This window comes from Stegastes partitus, unplaced genomic scaffold (assembly GCF_000690725.1).
Source record: "Stegastes partitus isolate 25-593 unplaced genomic scaffold, Stegastes_partitus-1.0.2 Scaffold1844, whole genome shotgun sequence".
NCBI classification, from domain to species: domain Eukaryota; kingdom Metazoa; phylum Chordata; class Actinopteri; family Pomacentridae; genus Stegastes; species Stegastes partitus.
Genome location: NW_007579575.1, coordinates 1 through 20,761, shown reverse-complemented (window position 1 = coordinate 20,761; position 20,761 = coordinate 1). Strand labels below are relative to the sequence as shown.

Genomic DNA, 20,761 nt, shown 5'->3' with positions numbered 1-20,761 from the left:
GGACGGAAGGAAGGAAGGAAGGAAGGAAGCCTCACATGTCCCCACTGCATGTTTTTCAGTTTTCCAGCTCAAAATACTGCAAAAACATCTCATTTCACCATGACTGTATTAACCCTGGTTTTAGGGCTGTTCTGAAAGAGCTGTTTTGCTCTGAAAACCAGTAAGCTGCTGCTGTGGCCGCCATCTTCAGGAAAAACCAACTGACTACATCTGTGATTGTCAGCTGTCAGTTGTAGCTTGAGCTGGATGACTACTGGGGTCCATTTCACAAAGCAGGTTTAGTGAAAACTCTGAGTCTGTTAACCCTGAACCTTATTTCAGCAAATGAGGTTTCAGGGTTAACAGACTGAGAGTTTTCATTAAACCTGCTTTGTGAAACGGACCCCTGGTTAGTTGTTACATAGAGGCTCAGTCTAGTCCTGACACACCTGTAAAGCTGGGAGGCTTAATAGTCCTCTTACCATAACAACTATTACTTTACTTAAGAGATACATAGCAATCTCACACAAGAAGCACAAGAAAATTTGAGTTTCACCACATGGGACCTTTTAAAAATTGTTTCGGTTTTCTAAATTAAAATTTAGTTTCCACAGTAGGTGCTCAATGCAACAAATGCCACTAAACCTTTTACTACTGAAATCCAAATCTATATTTTCTTAATATTTCCTTCTGTCCACCTTTATGGAGGACACTAGTGCTGTACTTATTTCTGGAGAGATGTTCTTTCCTGGAGGGGTTGTGTTGCTCTGCCTTTCTCATTTAAATACCCCAAAGGTGTTCTGTTGGATTCAAGTCAGATGACATACTTGTCCAGGTTATAGTTTTGTATTTTTTCACTTTGGAAACTCTTGTGTGATTTTGGCAGAGTGCTTTGGATGGTTATCATGATCAGTATTCCTCCTCTGCCAAGCTGCTGCAGACTGGGAGTCATCTTGCCAGTCAATATTTTGGTATATCCACAGACATTCATGGTGCCAGTTAGAAATGTCATCTCCCCTATGCCTTTTATACACATGCAGCCCCATATCCTCTCACTTCACCTTTGTGTTTCACTGTCAGGACTGTGAATTCACTGCAACAGTGCAATGATTGAGGTGATGGACTTTTGAGTCATTTAACTTTAACGTGACACTGCACAGGTGCACACGTGGACAGAATTGTTGGTACCCCTCGGTTAATGAAAGAAAAACCCACAACGGTCACATAAATAATCTGACAAAAGTAAAAATAAATAAAAATTCTATGGAAATTAAGCAATGAAAATCAGGAATTGCTTTTGAACCGTGGTTTAACAGAATTATTTTTAAAAAATGAAGGTACTCCTAGAAAAGACTGAAAATAATGTGACCATATGGACATGTTCAATCAAGGTGTGTCCTCTAATTAGCATCACAGGTGTCTACAAACTTGTAATCAGTCAGTCAGCCTATTTATAGGGTTACAAGTAGTCACTGTGCTGTTTGGTGACATGGTGTGGAGCACACTAAACATGGACCAGAGGAAGCGAAGGAGAGAGTTGTCTCAGGAGATTAGAAAGAAAATTATAGACAAGCATGTTAAAAGTAAAGGCTGTAAGACCATCTCCAAGCAGCTAATGTTCCTGTGACTGCAGTTGCACATATTATTCAGAAATTTAAGATCCATAGGACTGTAGCCAATCTCCCTGGACGTGGCTGCAGGAGGAAATCTGATGACAAATCCAAGAGACGGATAATACGAATGGTAACAAAAGAGCCCAGAGCAACCTGTAAAGACATTAAAGGTGAACTCAAAGGTCAAGGTACATCAGTGTCAGATCACACCATCCGTCGTTGTTTGAGTCAAAGTGGACTTCATGAGAGACGACCAAGGAAGACACCATTGTTGAAAACTAATCATAAAAAAGCCAGACTGGAATTTGCCAAACTGCATGTTGACAAGCCACACAGCTTCTGGGTGAATGTCCTATGGACACACGAGACAAAACTGAAACTTTTTTGCAAGGCACTTCAGCTCGACGTTCACAGATGCAAAAATGAAGCATATTAAGAAAAGAACACTGTCCCTACTGTGAAACATGGAGGAGGCTCTGTTATGTTCTGGGGCTGCTTTGCTGCATCTGGCACAGGGTGTCTTGAATCTGTGCAGGCTCCAATGAAATCTCAAGACTATCAAGGTCTCAGTCGCGGGTCAAGGGTCTTGCAACAGGATAATGACCCAAAACACACAGCTGAAAATACCCAAGAATGGCTAAGAGGAAAACATTGGACTATTCTGAAGTGGCCTTCTATGGGCCCTGATCTAAATCCTATTGAACATCTGTGGAAAGAGCTGAAACATGCCATCCAGAGAAGGCACCCTTCAAAGCTCAGACAACTGGAGCAGTCTGCTCATGAGGAGTGGGCCAGAACACCTGCTGAGAGGTGCAGAAGTCTCATTGACAGTTACAGAAATGGTTTGATTGCAGTGATTGCCTCGAAAGGTTGTGCAACAAAACATTAAGTTAAGGGTACCATCATTTTTGTCCAGGCCTGTTTCATGACTTTATTTTTAAAAAATGATTCTGTTAAACCACTGTTCAAAAGCAATATCTGATTTTCATTGCTTAATTTTCATAGAATTTTTATTTATTATTACTTTTGTCAGATTCAAGTTATTTCTGTGACCATCGTGGGTTTTTCTTTCATTAACCGAAGGGTACCAATAATTTTGCCCACGTGTGTATTTCCTTCTGTTGTAAACCACTGAATCCACACATCGCAAACACTGGCTTCATATGTGATATAGCACAGCTGAAGAAACAACTTTTCAATTTGACATGAATATCATCTACAACGCACCATTAACAAAGACTACGTCTTATCCGAACGACAGAAGAATCGCTTTTGGAGAAGATTTTACTGAATTTGAGAACCTCTGTATACAAATAAACAACACGCCGAATTTTACGTAAACACTGACCATTTTTTAAAAGTTTCTCAAATTCTATTAATTATATTACGCATTTAGGGTTTCAGCGAAGCTAGCCAAAGTACTACGTTTTCTCAATGGAGTTTGGACATGACAGTCACACACAGTAGACAGCGGTATGTGTCAGGGCTAATCTAAAGGCTAACAGCAATACCAACCACTTTCGTCTCTCGTAGGTGCTTCGGGTTGGGCAGCGACAACGTCTGTCCCAATACTTCGCTGAAGAAACGTCTCAACTTTCTGTAGGGACTTCACAAGCCTGACCCTTCTCGTCATATGTAACCTGCACACTGCGATGGAGGACGCCATTGCTGCTAAGACCTAGGCAGAAATGCGCATGCGTTTGGTTCTGCCTACGGCAACCGAGAGGGGCCAAAGAGGACACGACACATCATGACAATTAAAAAAATATGAGCGATAGTAACGCAAATATACAACTGCCAATTTTGTATCAGTGTCTTTGGTAGCTGCTATAAAGCCCTAGCTTTAAATTTCATTTTGAATTTCGCCATTTTTCCTTTTCAGACATGAATGGCCTTAAACGCCTTTCATGTGTTGCTTTTCTACTATGCGTCACATTAATAATATATTATAATATTTCCCCGCAGGAAACCACGCGACCAATGTGTGGAATATTAGTTTTTTTCTCTGTTTGTTTTCCATCTGAGCAAACCGAAGAAAAGGAAAACGAAACCTTCGCAGAGCAAAACTCTGTCACCTGACATTAAAGACGTCTCCACCTACGCGCAGACCGACTACGATTCCTGTTTACTTCCTTCCAAACATAACCCGAGCTGCTCTCACCGCACACACAGTCTGTGTCCGGCGCCCAACACGCATCATGGAGACACAGTATCGCTGAGGCTCAGGCTCAAATACGGCAAGTACTATATCACCTTACTTTTTAATAACCTGTATTTTCTGCAGAAAAATAAATAGATAAATATTTTACGGATAGGTTGTGACATTTGTACATCAACCCGAATTGTTATTGTAATCAGGTTTTTCTAGAGTGTCATAAAAAAAAGGCAGGAAATTATTATTTTTCGCTTTTCTAGTGGTTTTGGTGGGCAGAGAAATCTCTCGGTCTCAAAAGAAAAAAAGAAAAAAAAACTGCACGTGTATGTTTTGCATGAAGTATTATATGTATATCAGCTGGACTCTTTTCACAACACATTCATAGCTGTTAATATCCGTTTTTTAATATTAATAATAATAATAATAATAGATGATCAGCAGTTTTCAGCAGATGATCAGTTCATAGCTGTGAAAAATAAAGGGTCGGAGCGCTTCAAGGGGCTTCCCAGCTTTATTGTGAAACTCCCTTTCTTTGCTTGGAAAACAGTGAAGCTCCTCCCAGCTGTGTGTTCAGCCAGATGTACCAAAGCTCCAGTGCTTCAGTGTCTCTGTGCATCCTTCGCTTCAAATGCACTTTTCAAAAGCCATGAACTGACTGTTCACAAACAAGTTCTAACCCAAACAGAAAAACTGTCCACAAACTGACCCCCTGATGTTTGATTTTAGGTCGAGCAGGACACACCGAGCAGCAAGATGGATTACAAATATGACAGTGGAATAGAACTGCTGCTGGCTCACATGAACTTAGAGGATATCATCAACGCTACAGAGACTCTCTATCAGCTTGAGGAAGAAGAGGAGGAAGACGCGGGCTTGCTGTTTGAAGAAGAAGGTCTCTCCCAGGAGGAGATGGATGAGAACGAGGAGGCAGGGGAGCTGGGTGTCTTGGGGGGTGAGGCGAAGGAGTACGGGAATGGAGTTCGTAGTGTTCAGTATGGGACGGTCACAGATCTGCTGTCCTTTGTCAACCTCCTGTCCAACATGCAGGCAGCGGCCCTGCAGCACCTGCCGAAGGAGATGGGAGTCATCCTTAATAAGGTGAAAATCTGATGTCCTTTTTGTCTTTTCACTGTCTCCAAACAAAACTGAATATTTCTGTGCATATAAAATGTCTGACATTCTGGCATGATGAGGCTGGTATGATTTCTCTTCTTTGTTTAATGTAAACTTCTGTTTGCAGAAGGACATGGCTGTGAAGAAAGGCCGCTACCAGATCAACATGGACGTGCTCCTGTTTCCTTGGAAATTGACGTACAAGAATTACGGTTCCAGCCTCGTGCCCAAAGGCTCATTTGGGAAAGTCCACTTGGCTCAGGACACCACCACCAGGAAAAGAATGGCCTGCAAACTGGTGAGTCTTGCTGAGCAGTGACTGGAATTCGGCCTGTGCTTGATTTCTCGAAACTCCTGCCCGAGGTGCCAAACATTCTACCTGCCAAGTACTGTTTGTTCACAGTGCAACTACTCCTCTGCTTGTAAAAAGCTGTTAATGCCAGAAAAAATGTCTTCCCTTGCAGTAAAAGAGGAACAGTGCTCTTGAAAGAAGAACCATTTTCTTTTGTAACAAACTTAGAAAATGGGCTAAGAGTAATGCAAGAATGGAAATTTAGCACTAACTTCTTACAGAACCTCTGAATCTTTGATGAGTTAGTTTAAACAAATGGCAGACTTTACACAACACATCCTGCCCTTTTTCTTATCTACGTAGATCACTGCTTACTCTTTCCTACATGGCAAATATTGACGAATGAGGAAGAAGTACTTTCCTGTGTAGTCTGGTGTTATCATCTGAATGCTGTGTTGACACAGTGCATTGTACACACTGTTGTGAATACACTGAAGAGACTTACTGGAACCACTCTAGGTGTGTGCTTGGTATCTGAGTCATAACATGTATTTTAACCTGAAATAACACTGACTTCAGTATCTGAAAAACTGGTCCATTATTTAACAAACTAGTTTGACATTTTAAAAAGCGCTCATTGATTTCATTGCACAGAGTTAGATGAGAAGATTGATGCTACTTTTATGTCTATATGCTGAAAATGAAGCTTGTTGGGTGCTAATATGAGCACCCAAAGGAGAAAAAAAACATTTTACAAGCATCCCCCAAAATCACAAAATGCAGTTTTTCCCCCTCTGGTATGTTGTGCAAGAATTTTAAAAACAACAACAACAAAACAACAATGTGTTTATACGTGAGAATGGAAGATGGACACACCCTTTTTAAATACGTTCTGACGTAGCAAATGTTAAACTCACATGATTGATCTGCTTTTTCTTTCATTGTGTTTGTCTTTGACTGCATGAAACGTGACCAATACCAGCTGACATGAAAGAATATTTACAGCGTTCCCCCCGTTGAAAACAATTGCTGAAAACTTATCTCCATTCTGCTCTGGTAGATGACCAGAGTTTTGTTTGTTGCATCTTGTTGAGTGTTGTGCTTCGGGTTAGGTTTCATTTCCAGCTTCTTCTACTGTGTTTATTACAGCACCACCCTCTGACGTCTCCACAGCCTGGTTTACTAAATCCAAACCAGTTAATGGAAGCAAAATTCCCTTTTTTTTTTTAAATTTATGGAACATTTCACAAGTTTGCTTTGAATTCACTTGACAATTAAACATAAGCACAACTTGTATCCCTTTTTTTCTTTTCTTTTTTTTAAAAAAAATTATCCAATTAGTTTAACCTACAGTTGAACCAGAACTTCTGAATTAGCTGAGCCAGTTAATTTGTGAGTTTTTCAGAAGTCACTTGGTGCATTAACCTTGAGAAGCTAGCTGCCTGCTCTCGCTCATCTAGAATTTATGCTACGCTAAGTTAAGCAGAGTTTCAGGCCGTCTGGCTAATGCTGTTAAAAGCAGAGAGAGAGCACATGTCCTTTTAAAGGCTTGCACTTTATTTATTTACTATATATTAAATATACAAAATACCGTAGCTACAGTATTTTGGATGTGAGGGGGAAATTTTAGACTATTTTGTCTTTGGGGAGCAAGGAAGCAGACATTTTTTTCCCCCAAAGTAACATAAAACAAGATGAATGCTTTTTACTGAGGACACCATTTCACCTACATACAGGCAAGACGAAAACAGATGAAGATGCACTGAAAATGTGATTAGAATGAAGGTAATGATTCCTTTACGAAGGGCAGCTGCCATTATCATGAGCAAACACAAAGGTGCATTCGACTGACAACAAATCGAGCTTGTTGGCTCCAGCTCACATTTAACAGACGGATAGGACCCTGGTATTGATCTTCTCAACTCTCAAACGTATCATAAACTATTCCTTTGAATTGAACCATGAGGTACCATATTTACATCTCATTATCTCCTCCCCAGATCCCCATGGAGAACTTTAAAGCCGCTGATGTGGAGTTCCAGGCCCGTTTGCGCCATGAGAACATCGCTGAGCTGTACGGCGCTCTGCTCTGGGACCAGAGCGTCCACCTGTTCATGGAGGCTGGTGAGGGTGGCTCAGTCCTAGAGAAGGTGGACAGCTGCGGACCTATGAGGGAGTTTGAGATCATCTGGGTGACCAAGCAAGTTCTGCGGGGCCTGGAGTACCTGCACTCACACAACGTCATCCACCATGACATCAAACGTAAGGAGAAGAGAAAAATGTTTTTCATTGTGGACGTGCTTGCATGTTCGTGAACTTGTGTAAAGGGTTGAGGAAATGATGTAATATCAGCTTCTGCCTTCTTTACGTCAAAGCAAAGCCACAGACTGATCCAGTTCTTGTAAATAATTTTTGAGCAGGAAACTGATGAATCAGTCTAAATTACTGTAAACTAAGTGGACCGCTGAAATCTGACTGTTGGGCAGAGTATTTTACTACAATGTGAACTTAACAAGTGCATTTCGAGGAAGTCATCAAAGATAATCACATAACGCTGATAAAAACCTGGTGACTAATGCCTGAGATCACATGAATACTGACTAGATAGAGTAGGTGTGGCTCAGCTGAGGTTTGATGGGAGGTAGTTTCACGTTGGCTGAACCACATCAGCGCTGCAGGGATCAAAGCATTCTCCAGAGCCGTCTGTCAGCCTCATGGCTACAGGCTGTTTGCTGTCTGGAAATTCCAGCCTGCTTCTCATGCTCCCAGGGTTAAATGTAGGGTCCACAGTGGCAAGTGACTTACGACAATGGCCAGCCTGGCCCTCTGACACGTTGCTGTGGTTCTTAGCGTTTCCTGCCTGCAATCAAAATATGTAATTATACCTTGGTGAGGTTTTAGGGACAAGGATGAGCTTTGCCCTTAAATTATCTCTAAAATTCCTTCGCTAAAAGCCTGTGACTTACTAGACTTCTTTAAAGGATTCAGTGGCTGTTTCACAGTTGAAATTAATACAAACGGTGCCACAAGCAAAACACTTCTGCCCGTCTGTGCAGCAAAGCATAAAAAATGCTGTGTGCAGCTGCTGCTCTTGCTGATGGTGCCTCTACAACACCTGTAAATCATAACTCGTGCTTTTTTTACTTCTCCTCAGCCAGTAACATAGTCCTGATGTCAGACAAGGCAGTCCTGGTGGACTTCGGCCTGGCGGTACAGATGACGGAAGATATATACATTCCTAGAGACCTGAGAGGAACAGAGGTAAGAAAACAAGCCAGAGACATCATGCTGCCTTTACAGGATGCATGTCTGTAATGAATGCAAGTCTTCTGTTTTAGTTAATTGCTTCCTTCAATCAATGCTCGCTCCTCTTGCTGATGTTGAGCTTGTGTGTTGAGCTAGAAAAGGCAGCAGTCTTCTTGACTCAGGCCAAACTTCCCCAGGGTTTTTAACAAATTAGTCTCAAGACTTGTCAGCGCTTGTCTGTCTTTTCCAAAATGATTATAGAGAGTCAGTGATCGCTAAGCATTAGTGCAGAGCAGTCAGTGCACTCGCTGACCTCAGAGCTGCTAATAATAGTTTGCTCATGCTCAGAGTCCTCCGTTTTAATCAGTACTTGGGAAATTTTATGGATTAATCCAAGAGATTTTTCACACGCCTTTCCTCCTTCCTTTTCTTGCTTTCCCATGTTTTCACCTGTTTGCCTGTCAGTCTATATGGCCCTTTGTATATGCACACTGGGCCTCTCATGGTCTGGCTTGTGGAAAGTCCCAGGGCAGACACCCGGCGGCAATAATAAGAAATGCAGTGCATGCGAGTACGCTGGACTGCTCAGGCTTACACTAACATGGAAGAGCAGGGTGGAATTTCCAGCAGTGACAGACAAAAAGATGAACTCAACTAGTGTGTTTACTCTTCACACTCCAAAGGCCAGCACACTTCTGCACTGTCCTCACCTTGACACATGCTGCGTGGGTCTAAAGGTTAGCTTGTTTACTGCAGACAGAAAGCCCCTGATGCTGCAATAGCACGTTTCCTGTTTGTTCTCTTTTCTGATAAACGCAATTTGAATGGAACACAAACAAAAGAGGAACCATTTTCACCCCCTTTTCTACCATTATGTTCTGCAGGGATTTTTTATGTAATTTATGTATCGTTGCCCTTGTGTTCTACAGATGTATATGAGTCCAGAGCTGGTTCTGTGTCGAGGACATGACACCAAGACAGACATCTACAGCCTGGGCACCACCATTATTCACATGCAGACTGGTAGTCCTCCCTGGGTCAGGAGATACCCACGCACTGCCTACCCATCCTACCTCTACATTGTAAGTACTGCACATTTTTTATTCTTTAATTGTTTACAGCACGACTCTAGAATGGCAGCGTTGGTTTGTCGATTGCCTCGTATTGATATAACTCTACAACTATTGGAGAGGCTTCCAGATTTAGATTGTTTTGACAACTCTTGGATGAATTATCAGCAAAGGATTGGAGGAGACATTCATCATCCTCAAAGGATGAAAACGTTTCTATTGTTTGCCATCAGCCGGTAGACATTTGTGCACAGCAAGGCAGGTGGGGAGCAGGAGCGACAGTAAATGTGGCTTGCTAAATATCAACAATCTTTCTCCAGAATCACAGACTCCACTTTGAACTTTACATGCTTTGGTTTCAAACCTTCAAACTGAGTGGCACTCCTATCGGCTTCATCTGTTTTTTTGTGCAACTTTGCATGTTAGCAGATAAACAATGAATTGCATGGCTCATTGCATGTGAAATGGGTCAGTTGTAGCGATGAATCCACATTGAATTGACTCTGCACCTGAGTATTTTAGCATCGTTCCACTTTTTGTTACGGTTTTAACAGCCTGCAACTTGACTGAGTTAATCTTACATTTCTTTTGGCACCATATTCAGCTGCTGCTTTTTGTTAAAATGCTGTAAAAACCCTCATATGCATGTAGCCGGTGGACTTAGTGGAGCATTTATCAGCTTACGTACCAGATATTTCCCTCAGGAGTTGGTGGAGACCAAAACAGAACTGAAAGAAGGCTGAATATTATTGATCAGATAACAAACACGTCCCCAGATGTTCCTATGTATCGACCATATGTACGTATAACATGGGAATCTTTTGTGAGCAAGTAACTATTCCACCTATATAAGATGACGATGTGTTAGTGTTGAATTTATGGCCTGTTTCCATTGCAAACAAGGAATTATTTAACATGTCAGCACAATCAAATTATAGAAGAATTTAACAAAGGTGTCCAGCATTTTAAGGTAAAAAAGAAAAGAAAGGATTCATTTTTGAAAACTTATTTAAGAGTAGAAGAAACTCAACACCCTGTGGCCGGTTCATACATTTACATCACAATGACCGCTATTATCAAATCACACTTTGGGTTCTGATTATCTGTTAGCATTACAGATACTTGAAACTATTGTTAGCTCACGTTCATGCCTCAATAGAGACAGTATCTTGTGTCTTTATCTTCCTACATTTTAAAAAGTGACACGTTTCCATGACCTTATTCAGGCCCTCGACAGTCTAGATTGCCACGAGATAAAGAGGCTGTTTGCAGTGTGTAACCTATAGCCCACTTGCTCCGTCAATACTTCTATTTCTAGTGTTCCATTACATGGGTTCTTTGCTTTCAAGTCCTGTTTCTGAAATGATTATCAGCTTTTTTAAAGTTGTGACAGTTACTCACTTCCTCGTGAAACTGCAGTCGTGCAGAAGTGATGTTACATGTTAAAGTCACTTCAACAGGCTGAGCTGTGCTGCTGCTCACGGTTCCTTTTTCCCACAACCAAACTTGTTTTACAAGCTGTTACTCACGATGACATTCAGACAATAAAAACTGGGTCACAGCTGCTGAGGACTTCTACGCGCCCAGTTGTTTTGGATATTTTCAAGCACTGACTGTCTTGTTTTGTTGAAGGTTTTTTTCCCCTCTCATGATACAGTTTCCTAACTGCTGTCTTATCTGTCTCCCAACAGATCCACAAGCAGGCCCCCCCTCTGGAGGACATAGCAGAGGACTGCAGCCTGGCTATGCGATCCTTCCTGGAGCGAGCCCTGGAGAAAAACCCCGCTCTGCGGAGCTCGGCGTCCGATCTGCTGAAGGACGAGGCCATCAACCCACCCAGGGAGGATCAGCCACGCTGCTGGAGCCTTGACTCAGCTCTAGAGGAGGCCACCCACACCATGCTACGACAGCAGAGCCAGCACCACGACACCACACAGGGTAAGGATCTAGATGCTGAGCTCAATGTGTTTCCTGAGATGAACAATAAGATGCATGCCTTGTTTTAACACATGCTCCTTTTTCTCTTGTCTGCAGAATCCTCTCTTTACTCTGAAGACTCAGGCCACATGAGGAGAAAGGGCTCCTTGTACATTGACTTAGGGGCCTTGTCAGGTTACTGTAAACTGGTGACAGGCCCCCCCACCTCAGAATATGGCTAACGCCTAACTGGTTGAAATCAACTGCACATTTATGTTTCAATAAACGGACATGGTTCACTGATACAGTGAAAGAGTCTGAGTGACTTGGACTGGATGGACTCAGCTCTGCCTGAAATGGACAACACTGCAGGACAGTGGTTGGATGAGACGCATTGTGTCTAAATAAGCATTATCTATTAAATATCTAATTTCCCTCACTTTTGTGTGAGATGTTTAAACTTTATTTTTTTAATGTGGTAATTATCCCAGTAAAAAAAAAAACAATTAATGCTATTTTCTTTTCTTATGAAACTTTACGATGTCATTTTATCATTTAAAAAGTATGTGTGCACTACGCAAACATGTATGTACTATATAGTTCCTAATGAACTCCTCTTTGTAATTCCTGTGGAATATTAATAGCCATGTTGTGCTCAGCAAACAAAGCTTCTGTGGAATGCATGTGATATCTGTTGTGTGTTCTGTACATCCAGTGAGATGAGGTCTGCTTTTTACTGAAAAAAAACTATTAACTTCTCTTTTCCTTGGTATTAAGCAAAGAAATTATCGAGAGTTTGAAATGTGTTCGTCAGTCAATAAATGTAATAAAATCAAAAGCCCATTTTGTCTGTGTGTCTTTCACTACTGCCTCAACTAGTTCATACTTTAAACAGATTATTCATCTAGGATTTGTTTCTTGATGACTCGGGGAGATTCCTGGAGAAAAGAATGAAATTCAAAACTTGAGTAAGTCAGAATGTTTCACATTCACTCTGCTGACTTCTACTTTCTTTTTCCAATAAAAGCTAATGACTGTTCAGCTACAGTTCTGTGTAACTGTGGTGCTGTAGTGTTTGATATCTGATGCAGCATGATGATATGAAAATGTTAAACAAGCTCGCTGACAGGACAGAACCTGGTGACCAGTATTATGCGAATGGGGACACTTTAGTTTCCCCTACCTCACATTACAGGGAAGTGAAGTGTCGTTTTCTACAACGGCTATAGTGCATGTCTGTTATTCTGATGGGAATACAATCATTTAATCAATCAAGAATTTGGTCATAAACAAACCAAAGAATTGGAGAAATAAAGACTTATTATTATAAGTTTCAACAATTTATCCTACCTGTGTGTACCAAAAGTCACCTCAATTAATTCAGTAGTTGAGACATTCCCTTAAACCTACAAAAATGAACTTGTCGGGTATGCTTCATCCATGAATGTCTAAATCAGAGAAGCCCAACTATCCATCCAGGAGTTGTCCAGACAGTTCAGTCAAGGTCAGAAATGGTACAAGCATGACTAAAAGAGTGAGTAAAGTGCGTCAGAGCATTAAACATTACATTGTGTGTCTCTCAGTTTATGTTAAAATGTGAAACGTTCCCATCTCCTCTGGATTATTATTTGAACATTTAATTCTCTCATAGATATTGCCAACAAAAATACATGTATTTTTTTCTGCAACAAAAAAACTGAAGACAGTGAGTAGTCATCACTAACCATGAAGTATGACTTAGAACGCTCCTGCTACATATTCTTCAGTATTTTAGCAGTAAAGAGCAAATAAAGTGCTGAAAAAAACCCAAAGAGCCTTTTAGTTAGAAGTTGCTTCATGTGGGTTTTCCTGGATTCCCCATCGAGTAGCCAGATCGTTCAGATAAGGATGAATCAGGCTTCAGCAAAGCCCTTTACTACCTTCTATTTGCTCATATTTAGTCATGGGCAGTATCTACGACTGGTTTTGCATCAGGGAAACCCGAGTGGTTAAAGTGTGCGAAGTGTTTCTGTTTATCTGCAGCCTGGGCCCACTCTTCCTCTTTCTAAAAGCATCACAGAAGAGTGGGCGGTGAGCTCGGCTGTGGAGGGGTTTGCCTCAGACTGATCTGAAAGCTGGAGCATTTACATTTCCAGTCACTGCTGAATGTGGCAAACATGTGCTGCCATCTGCTGGTAGCATCAGATACAACCTCCTCTCAAGTACAGACATGATCACTCACCACCGACCATAATGCTGCTTTCAACTCACTGAACAGGTTAAAACGGAGCTATTTTAATATGATGTCCAAGAAATGATTGTGTTTTTTTATACTTCTGTTTGATCCTGACCTTCATACCTCATCAGTAGACCATATTTCACAGACTCTCTGCTGTTCTCTCCATTTCTGTTCCTCAGTCTAGCTCGTTAACTGCAGTTAGTCATCTGCCTTGAAGACAAGGATCAGAGGACCACAAGAAACTTAATGCTTCAAGCTTTGCATTTAATCACAGCAGTAGATCAGAGAGGAAACACAAAGGTACATGGGGATGCCAGGGATTGAACCCAGGGCCTCATACATGCAAAGAATGTGTTTTACCACTGCGCTAGAGGGTAGCAGATTTGACAAGTACAGATCTCAAACCTAAGCATCTGAGTAGATTTGCATATGAAAACTCTCTGTTAATCAGAGAATAATTCCAGATCGCATCACCATAAAGGCTGGAAATAAGAAAGTCACACTGTACATATGGTTTGGTGAAGCCCCCTTGGATCATGTAGAAATAGCAGCAGTGAATAAGCAGCAGTGAAAGAAGCTCTTGTCTCTCTGGTGTCCCTCCCTCTTCTCCTCCTCTGCTCCTCCTCCCTCTTTCTCCTCCTCCTCTCTCAGTCAGCTCATAAACTGCTGAGCTGGCAACAAAACTCATCCCATAATGCAGCGATGGTGGTATAGTGGTGAGCATAGCTGCCTTCCAAGCAGTTGACCCGGGTTCGATTCCCGGCCATCGCAGAGAGGCTTTTGTCTGTGTACAAAAGCCAGATTACGTCCAATAGAAACCCAACAGTAGATTTACATATATAACACTCGCTATCCTCTTGAAAACCCAAAGAGGAACTGGTGTCAGCACAGTTCAGTTAAATAATGAATGCTTCTAAAACCACTTGTACAGTCAGAACATCATCCTGTTTCTCTGGTAACCATTACTTGTTTTTCTGAAGAACAACTTCACAGACAGACTTCACTGAAAGATCACATCAGCAGGAAGCAAGAACACAAGCGTCTTTATTTGACTGAGCAAAGAACATTGAGTCACATCTCTGTCCTTTCTCATCTTGTGCACACATGCAAAATGTTTGTCACAAGGACAAACTACAAACTGAGGCGATGCCAGAGGTTGAACCAGGGGCTCATACATGCTCTACCACTGAACTACATCCCCTGTGAGCAGAGGCTGAACATAGTGATCAGCTACAACATTAAAACCACATTTAAAGTGAATAATCGTGATCATCCTGTTACAATGAAACCTTGAGTCTCCGTATGCATGTGGATTTCACTTTGACACATACCAACTAACTAAATAATGTCACATAAATAGTCCATACATTAAAACAACTGTTGTCAACATCAACTTCAGCATGTGTGGAGAATCTCCAAACATTTAGAACTGCAGCAGGTAAACAGGCAAAGGATGGAAATGTCTGAGGATATTTACAACCAGCTCATATTTCCTACAAGACTAAGCCAAGATATTTTACATTTGAGTTGGATGATCATGGAAAAGTTAGAGACAAACAACCAGAGTTCCTTAAACTGAAATAAACTTGAGCTTCGGAAATGTCTGAATTTTATTCTTTCTAACAACAGTAAGATTCAAAAGTAACATCAGTGATCAGTTTTAGTTCCATTTCTTGACCACAAGATGGGTAATATTCTTCTAAAAGACTCTTTGATCAAATCCTACAGGAAGCAACCATCTGCAATGACTGTTCTGCTAAAGTCTTCTTATTAAACGAACTGAAAACAAAGTATTTTCTTTCTCATCTGATAAAAGTTGTAGCTGTAGGAGTGAAAGCTGATTCCACTGAAAGTCAGTCAGCATGTCAGTCTGGTCCTTCTTCAACCAAGTTTACTATTTGTATTGTTTGATTGGATTTTTATTTGTTGTCTGAAAAGCACTTTGTGTGGCATTTCTGTTTGTATGACAAGTGCAACATAAATAAGGTCTGATTGATTGACTGAGTGATTGAGAGCTGCAAGGTGGATCAGTGGTTAGCACCATTGCCTCACAGCAAGAAGGCTGTCAGTTTGCGTCCCGATGAGGACACCTGGGATCTTTCTACGTGGAGTTTGCATGTTCTCCCTGTGTAGTGTGGGTTCTCTGGCTTCCTCTCTCACAGTCCAAAAACATGTTGACAATTTTGAATCACCAATTAAAAATTGTCTGTAGGTGTGAATGTGAGTGTGCTTGGTTGTCTGTCTCTAAGCATAGCCCTGCTATAGACTGGGATAGACTCCAGTCCCCCCACGACCCTTGTGAGGATTAAGCGGTGTATAGATAACTGATTGAACACAGCTGACATTTGAGCTTGGATGGCAGCCTGTTTTCAAGCAAAGGCTTTCCTTCCCAACTCCTGATATATCCACAAAGTTGTGTCATGTAATTCTGGGAATTCAGACACACTCAGTTACCAGTACACTGATTATCCTTTTACAATGCAATGCTCTGCCGGGAAACCTTGGGCTCTGGTATGCATTTAGATGGTTCTTTGACACGTACCAACTATCTAAACAATGCTGCATTAACAGTCAGGAAATGAGAACAACTGCTGTCAGCAGGGGGCTGCAAGGTGGCTCAGTGGTTCGCAGCTAGAAGATCCCCAGTTCATGTTCCGGTTTGGACTCCAGGGATCTTTCTGCGTGGAGTTTGGATGCTCTCCCCGTGCAGTGTGGGTTCTCTTTGGGTTCTCCAGCTTCCTCCCACAGTCCAAAAATATGTTGAGGTTAATTGGTGATTCTAAATTGTCCGTAAGTGTGAATGTGAGTGTGCTTGGTTGTCTGTCTCTAAGTGTAGCCCTGTGATAGACTGGTGACCTGTCCAGGGTGTCCCCTGCCTTCGCCCTGAGTCGGCTGGGATAGACTCCTGCCCCCCTGCGACCCTACAGACAATTAAGCGGTGTATAGATAATGGATGGATGGACAGATAATGGATGGATGTCTGCAGGTTTTGAACCCACTTGAAGAAACTCCAACTTTTGGTCAGAACTTTATTATTCACTGGTCAGATGACAGAAATTAGGCGGAAACGAACAGAACTGTTCTAAAACCTGAGTTGAAACTGGTGTCAGAACAGCTGAACTCTCTTTGAGGTCTTTGTCAAAGTCAGTGTATGAAAACACTCGTTGTCGGCAGGATTCGAACCTGCGCGGGGAGACCCCAATGGATTTCTAGTCCATCGCCTTAACCACTCGGCCACGACAACTCTTCGGTTCACCCCTAAACACTTGTTGTCAGCGTGAACAACATCTTTTTGGCTGAGCATTTGACACAAATGAGAATCTCAAAAACACATTTTTTTGTCACTTTGTTGTATAAATGACTTCAAAAGCTGGTCACTGGTCAGATTGCAGACATGGGACTGACATGAACACAACTGTTATAAAACCTGCCAGGAAACAGACATCAGAGCAGCACTGATAGCAGCTGAACTGTTCCCAACAGTCAGGACATGAAAACACTTCCCAGAACTCATTTTACTCACTTTATTGTTTGCGCTTGAAGGATGTTAATCATTACCATTCAGTACTGACACCATTTTATTTACATAGTAATTTAACAAGTGACAAAAGCACAGCACAGACTCATGGCAGCTGGTCAACCGTACCACATATCTGTGAAACGCTGACTGGAACTGAGAATGTATTAGAAAAAAAATGTGCCACATACTGTACTTTCAAATAGTGAAGAGTTACAGAAGGCAGCAGTTGTATTTTTCTACCAAAATGTAAAATCGTTAAATAAAAGTAAGAACATTCAGCAATCTCTGTTTTTGAATATTGATCAAAGTGACATAAGCTTGAGCTTGGGATATGGCTCCATTTTAATCTCTCTGACAATAAAAAGATTGAAAAGAAACAACAGATACATTTTAGTTCCATCAATTTACCACAAGATGGCGGTGCTTCATATTCTTCGAAAAACACCTTCAACACTTACGTGCACTCAGTCACATACCTCCATACCTCCACGCAGTACAGCATCCCAGAAAAAGATTTAGCATGTCCTAATACATAATTTCAATTTCAATTTTTTTTTGTATAGCGCAGTTTACAACATATGTCATCACATAGCGCTTAACAAAGTAAGGTCACTGTAGACCTTACCTGGTATGCAAAGGCAGCATGCCAAAAATACCAGGAGATCCTACTACTGATGCACCTCCGCTCCCTTCTCTTTTCCCTCTAAATTCCTGTCAGCACACAAAGTCCAACCTTTTCAAAACAATGATTGTACAGTGGTGGGCATAGCTGCCTTCCAAGCAGCTGACCTGGGTTCGATTTTCAGTCGTTGCATTTCCTCTCCTGAGTAGTCCACACTGTGTCTGGCAGTGCTGCAATGATCCTCCTGATGCTTGAATTTACAGTTGCAGATGTGTCATGTTTCATCCCACAATCTGAACAGTGCCAGTAATGATTTTTATCACTTTTATGTTGTTGATTTTTTTTAATCACACATTCATAAGCAGCAGTATGTATAACTACACAGGATTTTGTTTTCTCACAAGCAGTACTTTATGTCTCACAAGCAGAGCTTTGTGTCTTGAAGATCTAAGCTGATAGAGATGTCACAGTCTGAACCTGGGGCCTTGTAGGTGCACCATGGGGTGGATCTCCCAGCAAAAATTGATGTCAGCAAATCAAATGTAACAAAAGGACTACTCTATTTCAAATGTGACAGTTCTAACATTTCCTTCCGACTGAGGACCTCACATCTCAACATAAGGGCGGATGGACTTGCACATTGCCCAGTAATACCTGGTCCTTGGAACCTCAACCTCAGTGTGTTGTGTCAATTCTGGCATGATCACCTTCTGTGTGTCTCCAGGTTTTCTTGTTGTTATCTAAATATCTGTTATCAGAAGTGGGATTTGAATCCATGCCTCCATGAGAGACTGCGACCTGAATGCAGAGCCTTAGACCGCTGACTTCAAAAGGACTGGTTCAACATTAATCCATTATCTATACACTACTTAATCCTCACTGGGGTTGCAGGGGGGCTGGACTCTATACCATGGAACTCAGGGTGAAGGCAGGGGACACCCTGGACAGGTCACCAGTCTATCACAGGGCTACACTTAGAGACAGACAACCAAGCACACTCACATTCACACCTATGGACGCAAACAATAAAGTGATGGACTAGAAATCCATTGGGGTCTCCCCGCGCAGGTTCGAATCCTGCCGACAACGAGAGTTTTCATCGACAGACTTTGACATTGACCTCAAAGAGAGTTTAGCTGTTCTGACACCCGTTTCTACTCAGGTTTTAAAACAGTTCTCTTCAGTTCTGACCACTGAATAAGAAAGTTCTGACCAAAAGTTGGAGTCTCTCCAAGTAGGTTCAAAACCTGCTGACATCCATCCATGAGGGTCGCAGGGGGGCAGGAGTCTATCCCAACCGACTCAGGGTGAAGGCAGGGGACACCCTGGACAGGTCACCAGTCCATCACAGGGCTACACTTAGAGACAGACAACCAAGCACATTCACATTCACACCTATGGACAAGTGGTATGACCCAGTTTGATGCCAACAATATGAAACAATACGTACATTGTAACTGTTGTATGTACCTTAAGTATTAAGGAAAATGATGACATTAATTCTGTTGATTGCAGAAGGAGGAGGATCTGCACTCTGCTGATTTCTATCAGAACAAAGTTTCTCCAGTAATTGGGCTTTTATATACAGAAGTAAACGAACACAGACAAAACCCACAAGCAGCTTTTACTCTGCTAGAGGAATCAGACTTACTGCGATGGCCGGGAATCGAACCCGGGTCAACTGCTTGGAAGGCAGCTATGCTCACCACTATACCACCATCGCTCTGGAAAAGGCTGCTTTTGTGCACGTTCTTCTGTTTAGAAGCTTATATGAGTTTATACACAGAGGACAGAATAGCTGATAATCCAGCACCACCTCAACAACTTTAACCTCCAGCAGCAGTTGACAGGTGGTCCAGGTGGATGAAGATGAGTGCGCCTGAGGAGGGCTGCCCAGTGCTCCAAGGAGCTGTTGTGTCCGAGTGGTTAAAGTGAATTCTACAAGATTTGAATGTTGTTTTCTAAGTAAAGCAAAGTCAGTGGTTTTCTTCAATATTGTTGATGTGATCTGTCAATGAAGTCTGTCTGTGAAGTTGTTCATCACATAAACAACCAATGCTTCCTAGAGAGGCATCCAGCTTCTCTGTGACACTGTTTGCAGCTGGTTGTCTCTAACTTGTCCCTGATCATCCAGATCAAAGGCAAAATATCTCACAAACTCTTTGTCATTTAAGTGTGTACTATAATCATCTTTGTACATTTGGGATGTACAACTTCATCATGATAGTGCACCTCAACTTTACCCGTCACAGTCTGTAGTGTGAAATCCACTGTCGTCAGTATGTGTGACCTCAGCAACTCGGGCTTATTTATACATGTGCAACACACTGTATGTGATGTAACTGAACAGAGGATTGTGGGTCAGAATGATCAGAAAAGTGTTCTGGCTTGCATACTGCAAAATCCAGCCAGATGCAGTAGGATCTCCTGGTATTTTGGCACACTGTCTTTGACATACTATGTATTAGGACTTTTTCTAGGATACTATATTGCATGGAGGTATGGATAATTGATCACAATCTCTACTCTCCTGTGACTGAGTGCACATCAGTTAGTGTTGATGGTGTTTTTCAAAGAATATGAACCACCGCCATCTTGTGGTAAATCGATGGAACTAAAATGTATCTTTTGTTTCTTTTCAATCTTTTTATTGCTGGAGAGATTAAAATGGAGCCATAAACCAAGCTCAAGTTTGTGTCACTTTGATCAATATTCAAAAACATGTTGAAATTAAGCCCACATATGAGAAATTGCTGAATCCTGTACTTTTATTTAACAATTTGTATATTTTGGTAAAAATAAAAATACAACTGCTGCCTTAAGAAAGTTTTTACGATTTGAAAGTACATTATGTGGCTTTTTTTTTTCTAATGAATTCTTTCAAGTGCAAACGATGGAGTGATTAAAATGAGTTGTTGTGGCCGATGGACTAGAAATCCACTGGTGACTCCCCACTGTGTTGGGAACAGTTCAGCTGCTATCAGTGCTGCTCTGATGTCTGTTTCCTGGCAGGTTT

At 41.7% G+C, this 20,761-nt stretch overlaps 2 protein-coding genes and 3 non-coding genes across 6 annotated transcripts in view; 2 read left to right on the top strand and 3 right to left on the bottom strand.

The window, feature by feature from the left end:
• mtpap (mitochondrial poly(A) polymerase) overlaps window positions 1-3,271 on the bottom strand; it is a 15,129-nt gene extending 11,858 nt beyond the window's left edge. For both annotated transcript variants that reach the window (XM_008302606.1, XM_008302607.1), the window contains exon 1: window positions 3,108-3,271. In XM_008302606.1, coding sequence (XP_008300828.1) covers window positions 3,108-3,258 — 151 coding nt within the window. In that variant the 5' untranslated portion in view covers window positions 3,259-3,271. The remainder of the gene's footprint in view (window positions 1-3,107) is intronic.
• A 484-nt stretch (window positions 3,272-3,755) lies between these two features.
• Window positions 3,756-12,228, top strand: map3k8 (mitogen-activated protein kinase kinase kinase 8). Its single transcript, XM_008302605.1, has 8 exons — window positions 3,756-3,829; window positions 4,474-4,845; window positions 4,988-5,158; window positions 7,153-7,414; window positions 8,307-8,413; window positions 9,328-9,480; window positions 11,160-11,406; window positions 11,503-12,228. Exons 2-8 carry the CDS (start codon window positions 4,501-4,503, stop codon window positions 11,625-11,627), a joined length of 1,410 nt encoding a protein of 469 aa, XP_008300827.1. The 5' UTR covers window positions 3,756-3,829; window positions 4,474-4,500; the 3' UTR covers window positions 11,628-12,228.
• Window positions 12,229-14,302: 2,074 nt separating this feature from the next.
• Window positions 14,303-14,374, top strand: trnag-ucc (transfer RNA glycine (anticodon UCC)). The gene has a single exon. It is a non-coding gene; the product is annotated as a tRNA-Gly (tRNA).
• A 2,391-nt stretch (window positions 14,375-16,765) lies between these two features.
• Window positions 16,766-16,847, bottom strand: trnas-aga (transfer RNA serine (anticodon AGA)). The gene has a single exon. It is a non-coding gene; the product is annotated as a tRNA-Ser (tRNA).
• A 2,549-nt stretch (window positions 16,848-19,396) lies between these two features.
• Window positions 19,397-19,468, bottom strand: trnag-ucc (transfer RNA glycine (anticodon UCC)). The gene has a single exon. It is a non-coding gene; the product is annotated as a tRNA-Gly (tRNA).
• Between the last annotated feature and the right edge of the window lie 1,293 nt (window positions 19,469-20,761).